Consider the following 17,783-nt stretch of genomic DNA (forward strand, 5'->3'; position numbering starts at 1 on the left):
TGAATATGACACAACTGATGTGTCCTTTTCTTTTCATTATATCTGGAGGCATGTAAGATCAGTTCATCCCATTGCTGAATTTACTAAGTTGATCACATGGTTAAGGTGGTGGCTGTCAAATTCTCTGTTATAAAGATGTTCTTTTTTCTTCTACATTAATAAGTGACCTATGGGATGATACTTTGAGACACCATGAATATCCTCTTCCCCTATAACATTTTACCAACTGATTATAGCATCCATTGTTGATCCTTACCTGAATTAGTTATTGCATTGGCCATTACAAATGGTAATTTTCTAATTCTGTCATTTTATTTATATTTAATAATTGGTGTTTTATAAAGATAAATCCTCCTTAATGCCATTTTCTTTTATTGTTACTATGTATGCATGGATTCTTTTGTTATTCAATGTTTTATAATAAATTGCTGTTATAATTCATCTTGATATTCAAACAATCACAAATTTGGCCAGTAGTAGCTCCCTCATATTTTTAATGATATATCATTTTCGTATATTAAAATTTACATATTTTAACTATACAGCTCAATGGATACAATTATGTAGCCATGTATACATGTATATATAGTATACATGATTATGTATACAATCATGTAGCCGTGATCTAGATCAAAATATAGACTAATTCCAGCCCTCAGGCAGACTCTCCTCTGTCCCTATCCAATCTATATCCCTTGTCATCCCCCAAATAAGTAAGTACTCTTCTGATCTCTATCACTTTTGATTAGTTTTATCTGTTTGGAGGAATCATACTTTCTAATGTCTAACTTCTTTCTCTCAACATGTCTATGATATTTATGCACATTGTTTTCCGAAGTGCTTGTACAAGTTTTCACTCCCATTGGCAATGTACGAGAATTCTGGTTTCTTCCACACCCCAGTCAGTACTGGCAGTGCTCTTAATTATAGTCATTATGATCAGTGAAACAGTATCTTATTATGATTTTAGTTTGCATATTTTCCTGATGAGTAATGATGTTGAGCACCTTTTTATATTACTTATCTGATTTAGGTATTCTCTTTTATGAAGTGCTTATTTAAGTCAACCCATTTTTTAAAAACTTGGGTTATTTCTTTTATTGGTATATGGGAACTTTTTTGTAGGATATATGTTCTGCAAATACCTTCTCACAGCATATGGCCTGTTTTTTCATTCTTCCTGTTTGGTTTTTTTTTTTTTTTTTTTTGATGAACAGACGTTCTTAAGTTTGAAGTTCAATTTATCAGTCTTTTATGTTTATTCCTTGTGTCTGATTAAAAAATCTTTGCCTACGACATAAAGATTTTCTCTTGTTTTCTTGTAGAAGCTTGATTGGTAGAGCTTTCCTATTTTGGTCTTTGATCTATCTAGAACCTTGTGTATACTATGAAATAGGTTCAAGATTCACCCCTCTCCCTCCCCCAACTTGGGTGTCCAATTAACTTGGTACCATTTGTTGAGAAGACACTAAATTGTAGTGGTGCTTGTGTCACAAATAAGGGGACTGTGTATTTCTTCTGTGTTTGTTTCCAGACTTTCAATTCTGTTCCATTTGTCTGTTTATCTTTAAGTCAGTATCATATTGTCTTAAATATTGCAGCTTTATAAGTGTGATATCTGGTAGTGAAAATCTCCAGCATAGTTCTTCTTCATTATTGCCATAGTTATTCCAGGTCCTTTGTATTTCCATATAAATTGTATTGATAGAAGCAGCTTGTCACTACTCTTCCCTCCCCCAACACATACGCAACCTGCTGGGATTTTAATTGTGATTGCCTTGAAACTCTAGATCAATTTAGGGAGAATTGACTTGCTGAATAGACTAAATCTTCTAATCCATAAATATAAATTTATATTGGTCTCCTTTAATTTCTTTGAGCAATGTTTTGTGTTTTGTACATCTTTTGTTAGAGTAATCCCTAGGTATTTTATGTTTTTTGGTACTAGTCTGTGCTCTTTTGATATGTCCCATTCGTCTCTGAATACTTTCTTTCTGACACAAAAAGGTACTCCAGGACCCCCTTGTACTTTTTTGTCCGCAAATATAAAATCAGCTGTTTTCCAAGGAATCTTGGATCCTATTAGTGGAAAATTATATTAAGAAAACACAATCTGTGCTCATTGCCAGTTTCATATAATTGCTTTTAGCCCTTTTTTCTGACAAGGGGTAGCAAGTATATTTTTTAAAAATCATTATTTCATACTGATTCCTCCAATTCTAATCCAGTGTCATAGGTCTCTTCTCTGCCTTCCCCTACTCCATATTTGTTTGTACCTCCTATTTTCCCACAAGTAAATGTGTTTACTTCTTTGCTTTATTCTATAATACATACAAAATAGTTTCAGAATTACTACACTAATGTCATTACCAGTAACAAACCTTACTAAGTAAGGTTCCAGATTTCTTCACAGTTATTTTTCTCCTAAGGATATATTCTACTAAGGGGGTACAGTCAGAGATCAAAAGTTAAACAGTTAAAAAGCAACTGGAATTATTTTTGTTTCTCTAAGTTATCATTTTGATAGTGCAATTTTGTTTGTTTTTATTTATATTGCCTTTATGTCTTGACTAATGCTTTCATGTTGTAGTCAGAATTCTACTTATGTTGATAACTAGGTGATATTGATAACATTTTGCCAGATATACTTTCTAGTTTGAATGAGTAAAGACGTTCAAGTCATTACAACCATGAATGGAGGCATAAAGAGGTACTTCATTGCCTTTCCAATGAAGTTGGCTGCTTTCACAGAGATTCTGTGTAAACTTAGGATAAAATATACTGATATCCTGGTTGTTTAGAGACAAAAAGATGAATGTTTCCTTTTATAGAACAAGCAGAAATTCCGTATAAAGATAGTAAAGTTTAATAATAGCAGTTACATCTCACTGCCACATTAAACATTGTGTGAGCCAAAATTGTATTATAAATTCAAATTGAAATATGTAACTGGTTAATTGAGCAACTTCTCAGTACAGGTTGAGCATCCTTAAGCTGAAAATCTGAAATTCACAATGCTCCAAAATCCTAAACTTTTTGAGTACCAACATGATGCTCAAAGGAAATGCTCACTGGGACATTTCAGATTTTGGATTTTCATATTAGGGATGCTAAACCAGTAAGTATAATGCACATATTCCAAAATGCAAGAAAAATCTGAAATCCAAAACACCTCTTATCCCAAGCATTTGGGATAAGGGATACTCAACCTATATATGGTGTAGAAATTAGACCAAAACTCCAAGAAAGTGACCAGGCTTACTTATAATGAAGGTGCAGTTCCATCAGCTGCACAAAGCCTATGCCAAGCTAAGGCTTCCTAAACTATGGGACTTTTCTAAATAATATCAAAGAGGAGGAGTTCAAGCCATGCCTCTTACACCTAGCATTATTATGGTTATCATGCAGATAACAGTATCCTTATACCTATACCATTCTCTGAAGAGGAGGAATAGCCAAACCTTCCTAGTGACCAGAAATCTTTTATGGAAGCTCTCTTAAGTATAGTGTTTAAAGCATTATTATAGCTAATATTAAGCCATATAAAGCAATATTATAGCTAGTATAGCACAGCACCGTCAGAAGTGGGGTAATTTGTTTTAGCATATTGATTGCCACACTAGAAAAAAAAAAAATTTCCTTAGGGCCATGGTGTTTTATTACAAAAATAGAACGAAAACCTTGAAAACAAAACAATCCTTTCTAATTTAATGAAAAATTTGTTATTTTTTATTGTTTTCTATGTGTGAATTACATGCAACCAAATTGTCAATATTGTAACAATAAGAACATCAACAAGTAAGATTTCCATGAACCAGCTGCAGGCCCCAGGCTCAAAACTAGCATGAGTTAAATACAACTTACCTGGCAGCTAATATATTAAACCTAAACATTGTACCAAGTTATGATTAATCCAGCAAATATGAACTCTATTCAAGACTTTTGAAATAAGCCTTAAACATGATCTATTTGATACTAATAACCACAACATATAACTCACTAGTCAGTTATACTACTATTCATTTTGAAATTATGAAGAGAAATCAGTTAGATTGTATCTCTAATACGTAAGTAAATTATTTGAAAATAGAAATTGGAAAATGAAGCTGTCTATTGAGACTTTTTCATTTTTGATTCTTGAGTAAATGATTAAAACATTTAGCCTTTACTAAGCAGAAAATAAATTAGAAGCCTCTCGTCATCAACATCTAGGCAGTATTATGTTGCAGTATTACTCAGTGCTACGGAATGTGTGCTAAAAATTATATACTAGAGACTCCTGTCTCTAGAAACAAAAAGTATATACTAGATGTTGGCAGTTTATCCAATGTAAGATTTTCATTGAATTCATTTTCACAATAAATTGATTTTTTATGCTTAGGGTGCAGCATATAATTTTATAACCCTTTTTGAAGCAGTTTACATGTATATTTCCTTCTTTAATTCTTGAATTTCAAGATAATGCCTTTAGAAACCATTGACATTTTAAACTGTCAAACTATGTAGACAACTAGTAGATTTTTATTTTACATTAAAAATTAGAGTTAAAGAGAAAACATTGAACTTTTCTTCTGCAGCTTCCTCACCTCTCTCAGCCTTCATAGAATTGAAGAGCGTTAGGGCCTTGCTCTGGATAAGGCTTTGACTTAAGGGAATGTTGTGGCTGATTTGATCTTCTATCCAGATAAATAAAACTTTCCTCATATCAGCAATAAGGCTGTTTCACTTTCTCATCATTCATAGGTTCACTGGAGTAGCACTTTTAATTTCTTTGAACTTTTCCTTTGCATTCACCACTTGGCTAATTGTTTGGCACAAGAAGTCTAGCTTTCTGCCTATCTCAGCTTTTGACATGTCTTCCTTACTAAGCTTAATGATTTCTAACTTTTTATTTAAAATGAGAGATGTATAACTTTTCTTTCCAATGGAATAGAGGCCAATTGTAGGGTTATTAATTGGCCTAATTTTATTATTACGTCTCAGGGAATAGGGAGGCCTAAGGAGAGGGGCAATTATGGAGAGTAGCCAGTCCGTGGAGCAGTAAGAATGCACACATTTATTAAGTTCCGTCATCTGTGATGGGCACATTTCATGGCATCCCAAAACAATTATAATAATAATAGCAAAGATCACTAATCACAGATCACCATAACAGATATAACAATAATGAAACCATTTCAAAATTGCAAGAATTCCTAATATAGGACACAGAGACATGAAGTAAGCCCATTCTGTTGGAAAAATAGCACTGATAAACTTGCTTGATGCAGGATAGCCACAAACCTTCAATTTTTGAAAGACATAGTATCTGCAAAGCACGGTGAAGTGAAGGAAAGGGAATGAAATGGTGTGCCTGTATATCTTACTATGAATCATACTGAGGTCTCTAGTTAATCTCATAAATGAACAGTTTTTAAAAATTACATTCCAGTAACAGCAAATATACATTATTAAAAGACTTTTTCAATCTTTTCAGAATTCTCTTGTACATGTAGTTGATTCAAAAGTAGATAAGTATGTTAATTTCATAGAGGCTGGTGAGCTTTGGGAGAAAAGAGGAGCAAATTGGCTCAGACTTTCTATAGCAGTAGTAGAAATATCCAGTAGTCTGAGTAGAGCTAAAATAAAAGAAATACTTATTTCTGACATGGTTTTTTAATTCTATATAGTGTTTTAAGTAGCTCTGCTTGACTTGAAAGACACAGTGATTTCTTTTAGTGTGACTAAGTAAGTGTGACTTACTTAGTAGTGGTAGTATAATTAGATTGCTTGCATTTAATCCTATGCAGTTTTCTTTAAATGGAAAGATGGAGTTAATATATTTAGTATATATATATGTGCAGAAAAATGATTGAGTTCCAAAACCGGGGATAGTACATTGTTTAAGAATGTCCAAAGTGAGCTTAGCAAATAGGTTGGTACTTGACTATTTTTATTTTAGGACTTTTGTTACTTAATTTGATTCCCTCTCCTTTTAAATATTCAGCAAGCCGGGGTAGCTTGGGTAAAGAAGTAAAAACAAAAACGCAACATTCCTTTCTAGCAGCATTGTGAATGAGAATGCTAAAATTGGTAACTACAAAGAGTTTTGAGGTATTGATTATGTATAGTTTTGAGGAAATTCATGGTAAAGACAAATTTTAGATAATTTAAATAATCAATTCAAATGAAACATTTTTAATTTTGGCAGAACATTTTCTTGCTGAAACTTTCCCCACTTTCCTTTTGGGATATAGTTGCATTGTTTCAGTACTTTCTTGTGGACAATTTACAATATTAATGCTTCACATGATCTTAAGCCATGTTTGTCTCTCTCAGTAATGTTTCTCACTTACGAATTTTGCTGTTTATGGAAAGCCCAGTAGCTTGTTTCACAACACACTGTTTAAATTATTTGTGAAAAGGACTTTTCTCTGCATTTATAAATAGCAACTTTCACATCATATGCCTTACTTTGCAAATTTAGCAAGTATACTACACTCTGAATTTTTTTTTCCAGTGTACCCGTGTGATGTGGACACCACCTCTCCGTGAAAGCTTCTCGTATCCATTCCTTGTACTTCAGATGTTGCTTGTGACTCATATTCTCAGGTAACTTTGACCGGACTTTAGATATTTTTTCTTTGTTTTTGCATTAAATAACTTAAATTAGAATTTCTTAAGCTTTTACAATAAAAAAGTCAACAAAATAAAATAATTAACTAATATGATCCTATTGTTAGGTTGAATTAATAAAGATGAGCATAAAAATATAGTACCCCAAACATTTCCTCCATCTGCCTTCTGGTCCTCTTCCTTTTTCTTAGTGGTCCACAGTGGTCTGATTTCACTTCTTCTGTCATTTCCACTTTCTCAAGTCTTCTGCTACCACTATAGCCTCCTAAAAATGGACAGAAAGAAGGGAAAGGCTGCTTTTGCTAGAGCGTATCCTGTTAGATATTAGTCCTTCTGAGGAAAGAATCATTGTAATCAGATGTATTAACACATGTAATTCTTCCTACATTTGTTTAGCATCCTGAGAATCAGATAATAGGGACAGAAAGAAACCACCTCAGTAGACCAACGATATACTAGGAGAATTCCTGCTAGAAATTCAAGATTAGATTAGGCTTTTGCACGTTCATCTGGCCTCCAGCTAGAGACCTAACAGAGATTCAAGCACCAAAGAGAGTAGGGCTGAGAACAAGTCTCTCCTTTTTCTGTTGACAAATTCTAAGTTTAGACAGATGCTGCCTTGCTCCAGGGGGTAAAAATAAAACAAAATGGGGCCTGTGGAAGTATAGAACAAAGCATGATAAAAATCTGAAGATGACTCAGACTAAGAACTCCCTTCAGTGATCTGCCAGATTCGAAAGAATCTTATTGAAGTCTCTTATGCCAAACCCTTGGAGTGATCCATTTCTCTCTCTGATTATCTCAGCAGGCCTAGAGCCATTATAGCTTTCAGTTTCCTATGCAGTAGTGTCTTTAAACAGACCTTTTACAGAACGTGGGATGGGTGGTGGTTTTTGCATTAGCTTTTTAAAGTTCGTACAACTCCAACCTTATTGCTGTCCCCGAAACTCCTCTTTTTTAGGAGTTTAAAGCATCTTTAGCACCTTCAAATAAGGTGAACCTCTATGAATTCATAACCTTTAACTCTGCCTTGCTGGTTCTGGGGCACTTTAAGAGGCATTCCCTTCACGAACATCTCTGGAAGAAGCGTTGTACTGTAAGAGAGTCTATGATTGACCACTGTAGATTCTGTTTTTCCACATCCACATTCTTGATATTGGCTTTTTCCTTCAGTATAGTGCAGACAGTGGACTGCCCATCAGTCTCAATTCCTACTTTTCTTCTACCTTTGCTCCTGTCTTAAATCCACTGAAGGCGGACCTCTGGTTCTCACACTCACTCATCTGATCTGACCTGGGTAGCTGTGGGCAGTGCTGTTCCAGGTGCTGATCACCGCTTCATTGAACCCCTTCATACTGTAGAAGGCTGTGTTAGTTTCCTACTGCTGTGATAACCAGTCACCACAAACTGAGGTTTGTTACCTTACCGTTCTGTAGGTCTGAGGTCCTGAAGTCAAGGTGTTGGCAGGGCTGCACTCTTACTAGAGGCTCTGGGGGAGAATCAGTTTTCTTGCCTTTTCCAGCTTCTAGAGGCCGCCTGCTTTTCTTGGCTCCTGGCCCCTTCTTCCATCTTCAGTGCCAGCAATGGCAGATTGAGTCCTTTTTCATCAGTTCACTACAACCTTCCCTTCTGCCCCTCTTCCACTTATAAGGACCTTTGTAATTATATTGGGCCCACCTGGATAATCCAGGATACTGTCCCTACCTTAAAGCCAGGTGATTGGTGATCTAAATTCCATCTGCAGCCTTAGTTCCCCTTTGCCACACAGCATGACATATTCACAGGTTGCAGGGATTAGGGCACAGACAACTCTGGAGGCCGTCGTTCTGCCCACCACCCACCACTGTGGAGCTGCTCCAGTTGCTGTTTCCTGCCTTCGGGGGCTGTCTTCTTTTGGGTTCTTCCGGGTTTGTCTCCAGGTGCCTCTGTGGAAAGCTCTTTATGTTTTCTTCAGCCTCATTCATAATCAGTGTCATTTTCAGCCTCACCCACCTCCTCATTCTGTGTTTACTTTGGTTTTGCTGAAAAGTTTTAGGGGACTTCCCTTTCTTCAGAGTCTTCTTCATGCTCTCTGTTTATATTCTGGTTGACATTTTCCCTCTCATATTCTGCCCATCTGAAGTGAGAGCAGCTGCTGCCATATTCTCTGTCATGTTGATCTTTCTCACCATCTTCGTTGGCACCTCATCACTTCTGACTGGGACAGCTTTCCTGTTTTCATTTCTTGGTTGTCACAGGTCCCTTCTTGCCTGGTGTGGCTGTGCTCTGGTGGCTGATGTGACTGGTTATTTGGAAGTATGGTGGCTGCTTTCATTTTGTGTGGGGTGACAGCTGCTTTCTTGGAAGCTGCAGTCTTTTTAGCAGGGAAACCATATCCTCCTTTCTAGAGTTGTGGCAAACTTCTTGCCTTTGTTCTGAAGGATGACAGCCTCTTCACTATTGCTCCTCCACTTATTCTCATATTTCATTCGTGTTACTGATATCTGTCTCCTTTGTAAGAGTAGCCATTTCCTGTATTCTTGGTTCCACCTGTAGTTGATATCTCATGATATGAGAGGGAGGAGGTGGGTGAATGGCTTAGGTGAGCCAAGAAGCAGCTGAGCAGTGTTGATGCAGGCTGCAGAGGTGAGAATATGGCTGTAAAACTGGAAAAAGAACAAATCCTGAATGCCAGGAATTATTTATATGTAAAGTTAGCGGTATATTTTATTTTTAAAAATTGGTTTTGTCCAGTTTTGAATTTTAAGTATTTTTCGAAGTTCAGTTTTATATAAATTACCTAATCCCAGCACAGTCTTAGCTTTTTCTTGATTTTTCTTGGCAGTATTTATGTTTCCATTTCTGTTACCTTGGGTCAGTGCTATGTTGATCACCAGTTGGAATTTCTTTGTTTTCTGTTTGTTCCTGTCTCCTCCCATTGTGTTCTGTACCCAACAGATTAATATTAAATTCTTAGAAATCTTTAGTGTCTCCTGTTACCCATAAAATGAAAATCATCTTTAGTGTTCAAAAGCCATGAGAAATGCTTTATTTTAGACAGAGGCTTTCAAACTTTTTGGCTGTAATCTGTAAGAAATAAGAAATTTTACATTGTGTCCCAGTGTATGCATACATGTGTGCACGCAACTGAAACAAAAATTTCACAGAATAGAACTCTTATTAAGAAAGATGCAGTCATGTATATTCTATTTCAGTCTACTTCTCTCCATTAAAAAATGCTGGGTTTTTATCTAGTAAATTGTTTTCACAACTCATTAATAGGTTACCTGGAGTTTAGAAATCCCCTTGTTGGACTAGAGTAGCAGAAAAGGGTGTCCTCTGGGGAGGGGCTACTTGAGGAAGTGAGCAAGGGAATTTCGTGGTGGGTGCTCAGTGCCCCTGTTGGTTTATCCAACCAGGAATTCTGTACTCTGTTCCCTCAAGGTATTGACATGCACACTCTACTTTTGTGAAGACGTTAGGCATGTTTGGGAGCTTTGCATTGGCTCACAGATTTAGAAGAAAAGATGAAGTCACCTCAACCTTGTAAAATCTCCTAAATTATAAGTCAGTACCAAAGTGAAGCCTCTGAAGGTGACTCCAGAATGGCCCCCATACTTTGCCTCCTCTTCATTTTTCAGTGTCCTACCTGTGCAAGACCCAGTGTGTATCTCACATCCTCACAAAATCTCTTTCAGCTGCTCAGCCCTTCTGCATTCTTGCAGTACTTGTCCCCGTAATATTAATACTTGGCACTTAGAATATGCTACTTTCTATCATGTTTTCATAGACGTATCTGCCTTTCCAACTAATGAATCTATTGAATCAGCATACATTATTTAAAAAATTTTAAATTCATAAAATATAATTTGAAAAAAAATTCAATTGATACTGACCCAGCCACCCTCCTCTTTGACAGGCTCTGTGTTTTTGCAGTAATAATGGGTATTTGCTTTTCACAGAAAATTGTTGTAACTGAGTATCAGGAGGTATAATTTCTAACCCATTGGTTCATTTTATATTTAGGTTATAACCAGACCATGCTTAGAGATTCTAATGTGTAACAGTTTGGAACCATGCTAGACTATTTTGTGGTAAACTTGCTGATATTTATTTTATCTTTTCAAGGGCTACAAAACTTTATAGAGGAAGCTTGATTGCACTCTGCATTTCCAATGTATTTTTCATGCTTCCGTGGCAGTTTGCTCAGTTTGTACTTCTTACTCAGGTGAGTTGATTATATTTTTAAACTGATTTAAACTTAACATGTTTGATTATGCAAACTCACTTGCATAAAATTATATCTGAGATGTTATACGATTCTAAGTGCTAAAATATTTTCTAGTTCATGTTTTTAATGAAAGCTCAGGGTAGGGAAATAAGAAAAATTTACTTATTAATGAGTGTTAATTATTTTCTTACTAACAGACTGCAATAATGAACTCAAATCTGTAAGAATGCTATCTTTGTTTTTCAGCATTTGTTAGCGTGCTTGAAAAGCAACTTGTGCTATAACTTTAAGTCTTTCTCATAAATAGACTGTAGTATTTCTCTTCAGTAAAATGTGTCTTTCATGAATATTCTTACATGAAGAATAAGTACACATAGGATTACAGGATCAATAGCTAACCAGTTCATGTTTTATATAACTCCCCCTACCAGTCTGCAATTTACCTATCATCTTTCCATGTACTCTTGCCTCCCTTCAAATGGGAGTACATAAAGGAAGGTAGCTTGTTGAGAAAGTGAGTAAATTGTGTGGTCATTTTTCCCCCTCCTGTTTTTTTAAAAACTATGCTGACCATATTTGTATAAAGCAATTGAAGAGTTTTTTTTTAATATTCTTTGAAATGTCTTGCTTGGGAGATTAAGTTAGACCTGCATTTGAGTCTTAATTTTATTCACTAGCTTCTTGACTTGGAGAAAATGCTCATTTCTGAAATATAGAAAATAAAAGAATCTACTTTATTGGGATGTGTTTAAGATTAGTTGAGGTAATATATGTAAGACTCTTAACATAGTACCCGGTACTTAGTGAGATTTTAATGAAGTTAGCTATTTTTATCATTATTTTTAAAAAATGGGCTTTATATAAACTTATTTCTTCCTTTGATCTTATCTTTTAGACTCCTTTATCTAGTTTAGTTTGATGACATTTTAAATCAGTTTCTGGTTTAAATTGTCGCTGAGATTCTCTCTTTAAGATTCTAACTCATAAGTTTGCTGTGTATTGCTTAGCCCTTGGGGTGGAAAGGGATTCCATTGATTCCAGTTAGTGGAGATGGCCTGCTTTTTAGGTGGGTAGGGGAGGTACTATGACTCTCTGTGGGGTTTATGTTGAATAACAGCAAATATTTCCCCGCAGTTACTGTGTCATATCAATCACCCTTAAGCAATGCAGTGTTCCCCATGTATTACTCTGAATAAAGGGAAGCCTTGTTGTTTATCTTACTAATGGGAAAATTGGTCGAAAATTGCTTGGAGATAAAAACTTGATGAATGGAACTTAAGTTATATATTTAAGTATTCAGCTGTTTTGCAGTTTGTTTATGCTATGTTTGTATAGTAGAAGAGGCATAGAATTTAAATTGCTTTCTTCATGAAGAAGGGTGGAGAGGTATTGTCTGACATAATACCTCTATGTAAGAGGTACTCTGCCATCATTTAACCAATTAATTCATCTAAATAATTCCAGTATTCTTAGAATTCTTGACATATAACATTTAATTTTCTTTAAAGTGGAAAACTAAAAATATCTTTGCAGTGAAAGTACTCCTTCTAATTTGAAATTTGATAAATTTGATTGTAATTAATGCTTGAATATCGTATTAATGAAAGAGAACACTAATGGAGATACTTGTAAAGAGTGACTAACAAGCAGAAATTAATGTATTTTTATGCACACATGCATTGCATAATTATTTTTGAGTTTAATGTACCTTCTCAATTATGTATTAGTTGTCATGTTATAATCACATTTTCATATTTTTTTATTGGACAAGGCACTTTTCAATTGTTCATGTTGACAGTAGCATCAGCCTGATTAAAATGAGTATTGTTTTGGATAATCCACAAAGTAGACAATCCACATGGATGAGAGATCTGTGTATAGGAGGAAAAAAATCAACCAATATTTTTTCTATTAACATATTGACCATATTCAAGAATAAATTGGCAGATAAAAGGAAAACTAAAGAACTCACTTTCTGTATAAATACAAATCAATTTGATACAACAGTAAACATTATCTTTCTTCATTCTTATAGTTATCAATTTCATGTATGATTTTTAACTTAATTTCTTTTTAAATTTCAGATTGCATCATTATTTGCAGTATATGTTGTGGGGTACATTGATATATGTAAATTACGGAAGATCATTTATATACACATGGTATGGTTATTTTATTGTTTTCTATTTCATTTGTCCTTAAACTCCTGATTAATATTTAATTTGTTCATGGTTAAAACTAGTTGTAACATGATTTCATAACAAAAATGAGTGTCATCCAAACACTGTGATATAATCAATAGAATAAGCCACCCAGAAAATTAAATATTTTAATTTGGGTCATATTGTCTGATTGCAGTTTTACCCAACTTATGCATTATGGGTAAAAGAAAGAATTCCTGAAAGAGGAACATGGACTGGTATATTATCCAGGAGGCAGGAGTTAAAATGCAATGGAATGTCCATCCACTGAGCTCCAGCTATGCAGCACGTGGGACATACCAGTGACTAGAACTATGGAGACCACAGCATTCATGTTGCTTACTTTCTAATAGAGTGGGGGAAGGAAGGAAGACAGAGGATAAGTAAAGAAGATAGTAAATGGGTAAATGATGTAGTATATTGGAAGATAATAAGGATTATAGAAGAAAGAAAAGAACAGTCAGGGTAAGGCAGATCAGGAGCGCCAAAACCAGTGGGTGGGACAAAGGTATCAGATGAGGCGGTCAGGGCAGGTCTTATTGAGAAGGGGGAGTGGAGCAAAGATTAGAAGGAGAAGAGGAAGTTGGCCAAGTAGATATCAAAGAAAAGAATATTCTAGGAACAGTTAGAGCAAAGGCCTTAAGGCTGGTTTGTTGATGTTGGTGAATGTTTATCCTTTAAAAACACTTGTCTCTGTCATTAATTTTTATAATTTTGATGTTTTCTTTTTCTGTTATTATAATATGCCATTATTACTTTTTATTCTCTAATAAGTGATACCTATAAGGGGACATTTATAATGTATAGGGAAATTATGAATACAGTTATAAAATAAACAGCCACGAGCCTACCATCCAAATGAAAAATAGAACTTTATCATTACTTTGAAGTCCTGTGTGCCCTGAGCTCATCCCCTTCCTGCTCCAAGAGATAACCACTATCCTGACTTTTTAAGTAGTAATTGACTTGCTTTTCTTTATAACTTTACCATATATGTATTCCTAAATAACATAGTTCTATTATTAAATATTCACATTGTTTTTAAGTTTTGTACAAATGGTATCCTTTTATGGGGCTTATTTTTTCACACAGCTTTCTGAGATTTGTAAGTTAATAGAGTTCAGATATTTTCACTGCTTTATATTTTCCATTGTATAAATAAAGCTCAATTTATTCATTTCTTTCATTGTTGAAAGACATTTAGGTTCTTTCCTCTCCCCTCCCAGCCTCTTTTTTCAGTTATAAATAATGCTGTACTTAGTCATATCTCCTAGGGCATATATGTTAAAGAGTTTCTCTAGAGTAATTTACCTAGTAGTAGACTTTCTGGGTGGTAAATTATACACAGGCTCAACTTCATAAATACCAAATTATTTTGCCAAAATGATTGTACTATTTCAAACAGCAATATGTATAATAGCTCATGTTATTCTACATCCTTTTTTATCGATCTGGTTGCTATAAAATGGTATCTTACAACCTTAATTTGCATTTTCTCTGATCCTCAATGAAGCTAAGCATCTTTTGGTTTGTTTATGTGCCCTTTGTGTGTGTGTGTGTGTGTATGTGTGTGTGTGTGACATTCCTATTCAAATCTTTTACCAGATTTTCCCGTGTCCACTGCACTTTTATTCAGTGCAGTATAATCCATTATTTTCATTATTTATGTTGATGCTCAAATTGTTCCAGATTTGTCCAACTATTCAAGCTGGCTTCTCTATCCTTTTAATATGTCATCCTCATCATGCTTTGAGCACTTTTAAAAGAAATTAATACATGTTAAGTTTCATGAAATGCTTTTCTACATCTGTTTAAGTGATTCTGTGTATTTTCCTCTTTTTAATCTGTTACTATGGTGAATTAACATTAATTGATTTTCTAACATTAAAAACCTTGCTTTTTCTAGGGTAAACACAAGTTTTACATATTGCCAGATTCAGTTTGCTATTATTTTGTTAGGCTTTTTACATCTCTGTTTATGAATGAGATGGTAATTATCTTTTTTTCTTTTCTTTTCTTTTTTATTTCAGCATATTACGGGGGTACAGATATTTAGGTTACGTATATTGCCTTTGCCCCACCCAAGTGAGAGCTTCAAGCATGTCCATCCCCTAGACAGCCTGCACCACACCCATTAGATGGGAATATACCCATCCCCTCCTTCCCACTCCCACCTGCCCGACAGCTGATGAATGTTATTATCTTTTTTTACACTTGGCTTATTTTTTTTCAAACTGTTTAACATAGATTTTTATTTTACAGTACAAATCAGATTAAAACGTTAAGCATTCGGAGTTAGCCAGTCACATAGTCTCACAGGCAACTGTGGCTGAGGGCTTTGACTCAAAGTTATAATCTTGAAAGTACTGAAATTACACAGGTATAGTATGTAGTAGAACCTATATTGGGTAAATGATATATACTTTATGATGTGACTTATTAACTGTTCTCTGTCTTCTATTATCACTTTATAAATTCCTAAATCTTTACAGTATAAACTTTTATGGAAGAAAATATATAAAAGTGTTTCCAGAAAGGATATTTTCCATTTTTTATTGTGATAAAATACACATAACATAAAATTTCCCATGTTAAGCATTTTTAAGTGCACAGTTCAGTGGTATTAAGTACATTCATATTGTTTTGCAACCATTATCACCACGTATCTATAGAACTCTTCTCATCTTGCAAAACTGAAACTCTGCCCATTACATAATAACTCCTTATTCTCCCAACTCCCCAGCCCCTTCTACTTTCTGTCTTTATGATTTTGACTACCTTATGTACATCAGGTAAGTGAAATCATATAGTATTTATCTTTTTGTGACTGGCTTATTTCACTTAGCATAATGTCGTTCAAATTTCTTCCATGTTGAAGCATATGTCAGAATTTCCTTCCTTTCTAAGGCTAACTAATATTTCATTGTGTGTATGTTTGTGTACTACATTTTGCTTATCCATTCATCTGTCCATGGATACTTGGGTTGCTCCCACATTTTAGCTACAGTGAATAATACTGCTATGAACATGGGTATACAAATATCTCATTGAGACCTTGCTTTCAGTTCTTTTGGTTATGTACCCAGAAGTGGAATTGCTGGATTGATCATATGGTAAATCTATTTTTAATTTTTTTAGGAACTGCCAAACTGTTTCTCACAGCAGCTATACCATTTTACATTTCCCCCAATAGTGCATGAGGGTTCCAGTTTCTCCATGTTTCTCCACCAACATTTATTTTTTCTTTTTGTGATTGTAGCCATCCTAATGGATATGAGGTGGTGTCTCATTGTTTTATTTCTCATTTTCTTTTAATTAAAATACTTTATTTTTTAGAGAAGTTTTAGGTTTATAGCAAAATTGAGCAGAAAGTACAGAGAGTTCCCACATACGCCCTGACCCCACTCATGTACAACCTCTCCCACTATTGACATCCCACACCAGAATGGTACATTTGTTACAATTGATAAACTTACACTGACACATCATAATCACTCAAAGTCCACAGTTTGTGTTAGGGTTCAGTCTTGGTATTCCATATTCTATAGGTTTTGACAAATGTATAATGACAGGTATTCACCATTGTAGTGTCATGTGGAGTAGTTTCACTGCTACTAAAAATCCTCTGCACTGTGCCTATTCATGCCTCCCCTCTATCCCACTCCCATATAAATGCTGAATTTTTTTTACTGTCCCCATAGTTTTGCCTTTTGCAGAGTGTCATATATTTGGAGTTGTATAGTATGTAGCCTTTTCAGATAGGCTTCTTTCACTTAGTAAAATGCAGTTAAGTTTCCTCCAAATCTTTTCATGGCTTGATAGCTCATTTCTTTGTAGTGCTGAGTAATGTTTTGGTTATGTGGATGTGCCACTGTTTATTCATTCACCTACTGAATAGAACGTTGGTTAATTCCAAGTGTGGGCAATTATGAATAAAGCTGCTATAAGCATCTGTGTGTAGGTTTTTGTGTGGATATAAGTTTTTAGTTCATTTGGGTATAAAGAACGTGATTGTTGGATGGTGTGGTAAGAGTATGTTTAGTTTTTAGGAAATTACCAAACTGTCTTCCAAAGTGACTGTACCATTTTGCATTTCCACCAGCAAAGAATGATTGAGTTCTTGCTGCTCCACATTGTTGTCAGCACTTGGTGGTGTTAGTATACAGATTGTGACCATTCTAATAGTTGTATGGTGGTATCTCGTTGTTTTAATTTGGTTGAATATCTTTTCGTATGCTTACCTGCCATCTCTGTATCTTCTTAGATGAGGTGTTTGTTAAGGTCTTTTGCCCATTTTTTCATTGAGGTGATCATCTTCTTATTGTTGAGTTTTAAGAATTCTTTCTGTATTTTGGATAATAGTCCTTTATCAGATGACTTTTGCAAATATCTTCTCTCAGTCTGTGACTTGTCTTCTACTGACATTATCTTTTGCAAGGCAGAAGTTTTTAATTATATTTAAATACAGCTTATCAATTGTTTCTTTCATGGAATGTACCTTTGGTTGTGTATCTAAGAAGTCATCTCCATACCTAAGATCATCTAGGTCTCCTCCTGTCTTATCTTCTAGGAGTTTTGTATTTTTGTGATGTACATTTATAAAGATCTGTGGTCTGTTTTGAGTTAATTTTTGTGAAGGCTGTAAGGTCTGTGTCTAGATTTATTTTTTTGTATTTGGATGCCCAGTTGTTCCAGCAGTATTTGTTGAAAAAACTATCTTTGCTCTATTGCATTCTCTATGTTCCTTTGTCAAAGAT

At 34.8% G+C, this 17,783-nt stretch overlaps 1 protein-coding gene across 1 annotated transcript in view; it reads left to right on the forward strand.

The window, feature by feature from the left end:
• DPY19L1 (dpy-19 like C-mannosyltransferase 1) overlaps positions 1–17,783 on the forward strand; it is a 106,596-nt gene that overhangs the window by 50,415 nt on the left and 38,398 nt on the right. The window contains exons 8-10 of the mRNA XM_069462573.1: positions 6,500–6,591; positions 10,723–10,822; positions 12,910–12,987. Coding sequence (XP_069318674.1) covers positions 6,500–6,591; positions 10,723–10,822; positions 12,910–12,987 — 270 coding nt within the window. The remainder of the gene's footprint in view (positions 1–6,499; positions 6,592–10,722; positions 10,823–12,909; positions 12,988–17,783) is intronic.

The sequence above is a fragment of the Eulemur rufifrons genome, chromosome 29, assembly GCF_041146395.1.
Source record: "Eulemur rufifrons isolate Redbay chromosome 29, OSU_ERuf_1, whole genome shotgun sequence".
Lineage (NCBI taxonomy): Eukaryota > Metazoa > Chordata > Mammalia > Primates > Lemuridae > Eulemur > Eulemur rufifrons.